The sequence below is a fragment of the Giraffa tippelskirchi genome, chromosome 13, assembly GCF_054371585.1.
Source record: "Giraffa tippelskirchi isolate mGirTip1 chromosome 13, T2T-mGirTip1v1.2.pri, whole genome shotgun sequence".
NCBI lineage: Eukaryota > Metazoa > Chordata > Mammalia > Artiodactyla > Giraffidae > Giraffa > Giraffa tippelskirchi.
The window spans coordinates 82,125,417-82,132,264 of NC_137287.1; the positions used below are offsets into that span (position 1 = coordinate 82,125,417).

Here is a 6,848-nt window from a genome sequence, read left to right on the forward strand (position 1 = left end):
CAAGGGCACACCCCCTCCGTGGCCTCATTCCATCCCCACAGCTGTGGAAAGAAAGTGAAAGTGTGAGCCGTACCCGACTCTTTACTGTCCCATGGACTGTAGCCCACCAGGCTCCTCTGTCCATGGGATTCTCCAGCCAAGAATACTGGAGTGGGTAGCCATTCCCTTCTCCAAAGGATCTTCCCAACCCAGGGATCAAATCTGGGACTCCTGCACTGGAGGCAGATTCTTTACCATCTGAGCCACCAGGAGCTCACCCTTTTAGAACACTGCAACCCTGTGTTAAAGTCTCCTCAAAGAGCCAAGCTGCCAACTGGAATGCAGAAATGCAAAGTGATGGTCATCACTTCTTTCCCAAAGACCAGACTCCAAACAAAATAAAAGTTTCAGGAACTCAATCACTGAAGTATTTAAATTCAGCTGTCAAAACCACCCATGTATCTACCTGGGGTTTTCACCCTAGCGTATTATGACATAAATAAATCTAAGGTAAGAAAAAGACAAAGATTTTAGGTGATACACTGCAACTGTCTTTACTGCTCTAGAACCCTCGCTCCAAATTAACACATCAGCAGGAACATTAATCAAACTTGAATAGGAAGAATTTGAGTAAAAATATTGAATACTTTTTGTTTTAATCTTCAGCTTAAGGATGATTGCTGCTTGACATTATAATCGGAGAGAAGGTCAGCTCATTTTCCTGGTATTTTGGCAGGCTTACCACTTAGCCCAGTCCTTGAAAACTCTCTCCAGCTTCTGGCCAAGCAGAACTTTGCCACTCACTTTGAACTTGCCGGCAAGGAAAGCCTTCTGAGGATTCACTTTGCCCAAAATCAAATCCATGAAGACAGGCTCGGGGATTGTGAAGACGGTGTCCGCTGGGAGCCTGGCAGGTCCTAGATACGTGTCCCCAGAGCCGTTCTTCAGATCAATGGTCCACTGCTGGACAGTCTTCCCATCTTTGGTGATGTCCAGCTGGAAGATGGCATTGACTTTCTTCACCAGCTGGTCCCCAACTTCTTTGACGTGCTGGCTGATGTCCTCAAACACTGGGACAGTCTGGAATTCCGACAGTGAGAGAGGGTGTGGCACGGCGGGTTCCCGACTGGGAGCCAGTTCCTTAAACTGGTCTGCCTGAGGCCCGTCCCCTGCCTTGATCTTGAGCTGATGGTCGATTCTCTTCCACATCCTACCGCACTGGTCCTCCTGACCTTGCCGACTGGTGTGTGAGCAGCTGCAGCCAGGTTAATATCCACAAGGTCAGATTGTGACATCAAAGGCAAGGCCAAGCAGGGACTCAGGCTGCATGTGTGTGCCACAGTCTCATTGGCCAAATGGGTGCTAAACATGTGACACAGGGTGAGGCCTCAGCCAGGTCATTGTGACATAGATCCACACCACCACTCCCCTAAACCACAAGGTTCCACAAGCCCAGCCCAGAAAGGTCTGGACCCCGGGCTGGGAATAAAGGAAACTGGCCTGCAGAAGGTGCTCTGGTGACATGAGCTCTGTCTTTTCAACAGCACTGAAGAGCACTCATTCTTATTCTTTCAAAAGTAGATGATCCTTAAGGTCCAGATCCTGGTGCTTCACCTGCCTACTGGGGAGTGGGAAAAACTGTTAGAACAAAACAGCTGGTGGAGGAGGGGCTCAGCACCAGGTCCTGCACTGGAAGCTTCCAGAATCAGAGTGAGAGGGAAAAAAGGAAAGACACAAATATCCCTGAGGTTGGCAGAAGATGCTGCTGGTCTCACAGGATAACTGCAGACACTATCACAGCCCTCACTCCAAGCCACAACACTGCTGTAGGCACTGCACAGGTATTTTATCAACACACTTAACTCTCCATATAACTGTCTGAGGTGGGTACTGGTACAATCCTCATTTTACAGATAAGGAAGCCGAGGCAAGGAGAAGTGAAGTGACTTTCCAAAGCCACCCAGTGAGTCGGTAGGGCAGCCAGGTTTAAACAGAGGGAGAAAGACTTAAGAGCCCACTTTGGGTCTGCCTGATGCTTTCTCATGATGAGGCTGAGGGCTTGGGCAGAAATGCCACCTCAGGGATCTTGTGCCTTCGCTGTGCATCCTATCAGGGGGTCTTATGGTGCCAGGATGTCCCACCACGGTGATGCTGACCTTGATTCCTTGGTTAAAGTGGCGTCACTGGGTGATGGGCGGCTCCCTGCAGACTTACTGCTTCTCCCTTTGTAATGAATAAGTGTCTTGTGGAAGATAATACTTTGAGACTCTGTGAATACCCTGCTTCGTATCACATTCCAGCCCACTCCTGTCTGCCCCCATCCCTGGCCCACCGGTGTGATGTGTGTTAAATGCCCATCACTCCTTTTAGATTTAATGACTGGAATTCTGCTGGAAGGATGAGCTTTCCCTCATTTCTTTACCTGTTCAATCATTTATTTATCCCAATATGGACTCATGGATATTGTTTTATTCTTATCATCTGTTATGATGATTATTTATTTTCTTACTCAGCTGGTCCCAGATTGGGTCATTGGGAGCTCTGGCCAGGTGGGCACTTGTGTCCTTTTCCCACCATGGTGTTCTTAAATGTAAATGAAGTTGGTAGGGAGTTGCTGGCAGCTCTGATGCTGGGAAGGATTGGGGGCAGGAGGAGAAGGGGACGACAGGGGATGAGACGGCTGGATGGCATCACCGACTCAACGGACATGAGTTTGGGTAAACTTGGGGAGTTGGTGATGGACAAGGAGGCCTGGCGTGCTGCGATTCATGGGGTCGCAAAGAGTCAGACACGACTGAGCGACTTTCACTTTTCACTTCACTTTCACAAACAAAAGGCGAGTTCTTTTACTGCCTCATATCATTCAGGATGCTTTCAGCTATGAGCACCAAGAACAGCCACAACTCTACAGGCTTCAACCCTTCAACTTGACAGTCTCCCTTCCCGTGAAGAGAACTGTGATCTCCCATTAAAGAAGTCCTGAGGAGGGGCTAGAGGGACCAACCACGGGGCACAGCTCTGGACTGGGGTTTTCCATGACCGAGGGGTTTCCCAGGAGATAGGACCTTCAGTGCTAAAACCAGCAAGTCCCAGACAAGCAGGAGGAGCTGACCACTCCAGGGTTGGTTCCTTGAGCAGCTCAGTGAGTCTTCAAGGACCCAAGGTCCCTCCTTCCATCATCCTGCTAGACGTTCTTCTAAGGCCAGTGACCCTTGTGGAGGCAAACTTTGGGGCATCATTCAGTAGAACAACAAAATGAGCCACCTTCTCCTACATGTACTCTTTACCAGAAGGGCCTATTCTCCCCAAGTCCTTCAGCAACTTCATGCCTGTCTCACAGCCAGGACCATGCTCATCACCCTTGGAAGGATCAGCTTTTGTCTGCGGCTTAAAAATGTCACCTGCCAGATCAGTAAACCAAAGGTATTGTGGCCATCAAGCTCTCAGCCATCCCTCAGTGTGCGCCCTGAGGGGATTCAGGGTGGAGAAAAGCAGGACACTGGCCCTAGATAGCTGGGGTGCAGACCAAAGCAATGATTTCAGTGAGCCCAGACTCCCTCATCTTCCCAAACACAGAAAAGCAGCTGAAGTCATTAACTTGAGGTGCCATGTTTTCTTAATGAACAGTAACATTCTGGTGTTCCACTACTGGGTTTTGCTTTTGTTTCTTTCCTGGTGGCTCAGCCAGTAAAGAATCTGCCTGCAAAGCAGGAGACCCAGGTTTGATCCCTATGTTGGGCAGATCCCCCTAGAGAAGAGAATGGCTACCCACTCCAGTATTCTTGCCTGAAGAATTCCATGGACAGAGGAGCCTGGTGGGCCCCAGTCCACGGGGTCACAAAGAGTTGGACATGACTGAGCCGCTAACTTTTTTGGACTTCCCTGGTAGCTCAGATGGTAAAGAATCTGCCTGAATGCAGGAGACCTGGGTTCGATCTCTGGGTCAGGAAGATTCCCTGGAGAAGGGAGTGGCTATGAACCCCAGTATTCTTGCCTGGAGAATTCTATGGACAGAGGAGCCTGGCAGGCTATATATAGTTGGGCTGCAAAGAGTCGAACACGACTGAGCACACGCACAGAACTCCTATATATCCTGGCTCCTCTTCAAAGCTGTCCTTCAGAGCCATCTGAGAGGCTGTCTTCCCGGCTTATGGTTCTCAATTTTCAGGTTGTGCTTTTCTGTTTTTTTCAGTCCAGAGGTTCACAGAGTCACCTTGGAGGCCAGACTCAGCCACCTTTCCCTAATTTCAGGGTTGCCTGGAGGAACATGGAACCCAATAGAGGTGCTAGAGAAACAAAAGGAGGAACTAAGAGTGAAATGGCACTCGTCCTTTGAGGTAGGTGTCCACTCAGGAGTCCACTGAGAGGCAGGGGTAAGAGTGACACAGGCCAGGGACCTGTTAGAGGGGTGCGACCTTCCCCATGTCGGGGAAGGAACTGGCTACAGTTTCCCTGCAGCCGCTGCTCGCATCTGGGCAGGGCCTGAGGGTAGCTGAGCGGCAGCCCAGCCCAGAGGTCAGGGAAGCAGTGGGCGGACGAGGAAGCTTGAGAAGTGACCGACCAGGCGAGCCAGCGGACCCCAGATGCTCCCTACAGGTCTACAGCACCTGGGTAGCTGCACCCACCTTATCCCCCGGTAGAAAGACTCTGTGTTGTATCATTCCTGCCTCCCAAGGCTCAGGAGAAGTCAGCATCCCGCGCTTACCCTGGAAGTCTGGGGGGATGGGAATTCCGGAAAACACAGTTCCAGCTCCGTTAAGTTGTTCGGGAGCAAAGCTGGAGCCACATCGAGTGCTTTGATTTTTAGAAACAAAAGTCATGTACACACTGCTATATTTACAATGGATAACCAACAAGGACCTACTGTATAGCACAGGGAACTCTGCTCAGTATTACATGCCAGCCTGGATGGGAGTGGGGGTTTGGGGGAGAACAGATAAGTGTACATGGATGGCTGAGTCCCTTCACTGATTACTCGAAACTATCACAACATTGTTATTTGGCTATACCCCAATACAAAATAACAAGTTTAAAGTGTGAAAAATAAAAAACCTCTAACTAACTCTAAGGATAAAATGGCCCAACAGGCTGAGCACTGGCATTTAGCTACAGTGGAGGAAGTGTCATTTTCTTTCCTTCTTTCCCACTCACTGCTGTGGACTCTGGTCACCCCGCCAGGGCAGAACAAAGCAAAGTAAGAAGGACAACTTGCCATGTCCCCAGCCACTCCCTCTGACACATGGTTTGGATACCCTGACGACCCCCCTGGAGAAAAGTCTGATGCAGTCAGTCGCAAGAGCTGGGTCAGCCCCTAGGTCTTACTGAACTCAGTACATCAAGAGCACTGTGCCTACAGAACAAATCCTGATAAGTTCCCCTGGCTGTTTTGAAAGATTCATCAACCCTGAGCCAGGAGAGGGCTGGGGGTGCAAACCAAAGAACAAGATCTCTGTAGAATCTAAGTGGGAGGTATATGAGTGTCCATGAATCAGCCCAGTACTGAATTATAGGTAGATGTCAACAAAGTGGTGAAAAGATGGCAAAAAGGCTATTAGAAAAGGATTCATAAAAGTTATTCATACAGAAGGCAAGCCAGACATTCAGAACACATAGTAGAGTTCACACTATTCTTTTTAAACATATGAAATACAATCACCCTGTTGAATTCGGTTCCTCTCAGTTACTCAGTGCCAGTTATGTGAAAATTCCAAGCTGAACACAAGCAAATTTTGTCCACAGCATATGAAGAATCTGTCTCTACTTATTCTCTATTCAGCAGCCTTGTTATCAGTCATCTATAACATAAAGTGCTGCATAACAAACCATCACATCTCAGAGGCTCACGATAATAAGCAATTATTTCTTGCTTACATGGCTTCAGAGAGGTTAGGGATTGGCCAGGCTGGTGGCAGTCCACTGGCCTAGGCTCCAGGCCCTGTGTCTCTCATTCTGCTTGATCAGCAGGCTCCCAGGGGCAGGGTCTTCTCACTATGAAGACCACAGTACAAGAAGGCAAGACCTCCTGCACAAGTACCTGCCAAGACTTTGCTCACATTTCGGTTAAAATTCCACTAGCGAAAGCAAGTAACACAGCTAAGCCAAGTAATCACAGCCCCTCATTCACCCAGCTCGGGAAATGGAGAACTCAGTTCTTTATTTATCACTGCAAGAGATTCTGGGGCAGCTTCAATTCAGGGTCTAGTGACATGGAGCCTCTGTCTGCTTGAATGGCCCCTCCACAGCTTCCACTGCACAGGAAAAACAAATCTCAAGTGTGTAACCACACCAATTCCAATGAACTGTTCTATTTTGCCTCTTCAGCTCCCCCCGAGGGGACAATTAGAAACATCGGGCCAAGAGATGGAACCCAGGGCACTTCTTTTTCTGCCGCAGGAGAAGTCAATTAGGGTTTCAATTTCCACTATTAAATGTCACCTTTTTACAACATCCTGGAGGAGAGCTGGCAGCCCTGTCGTTAGGGGGGGAAAAAAAACTCTTTCAAGGAAAGGCTTATTATCTAAAAAGACACAGAAGGGTCCAGAGATTAAAGGGCCCGCTCAGGCTGTCTGGATTTCCCGAAGCTCTTGGTTTCTATTTCCAGCTGAACATCCGGCTCCCTGGTAGCCCCCAGCGAGTCTTTTGAGCCTCCCTGCCTCACTTTTCTACCAGTTGCAAAAAGAGATAATAAACCCTGCTGCCGAGCAATGTATACAAAGTGCCCCCAAGGAGTGTGGAAGGGAGGCAGACTTCTCGAAGGGGAGAGCTGTCATCATGTTTTCTCCTGATCCTCAGGTATCTCCAGTGTCTGGAACCCCTCATTAGAGCATGTGGTCCTTCCCCTGAGAAGTCAGACAAGAGCCAGAATCAAT

General features: G+C 49.0%; 1 protein-coding gene across 1 annotated transcript; it reads right to left on the bottom strand.

Moving 5' to 3' along the window:
- Window positions 1–507: 507 nt before the first annotated feature.
- On the bottom strand, window positions 508–1,685 carry SCP2D1 (SCP2 sterol binding domain containing 1). Its single transcript, XM_081558608.1, has one exon. It carries the CDS (start codon window positions 1,186–1,188, stop codon window positions 718–720), a length of 471 nt encoding a protein of 156 aa, XP_081414734.1. The 5' UTR covers window positions 1,189–1,685; the 3' UTR covers window positions 508–717.
- Between the last annotated feature and the right edge of the window lie 5,163 nt (window positions 1,686–6,848).

Excerpts from the sequence above, each read along its gene's own strand:
- SCP2D1 (XM_081558608.1), bottom strand. The coding sequence starts at position 1,188 with ATGTGGAAGAGAATCGACCATCAGCTCAAGATCAAGGCAGGGGACGGG.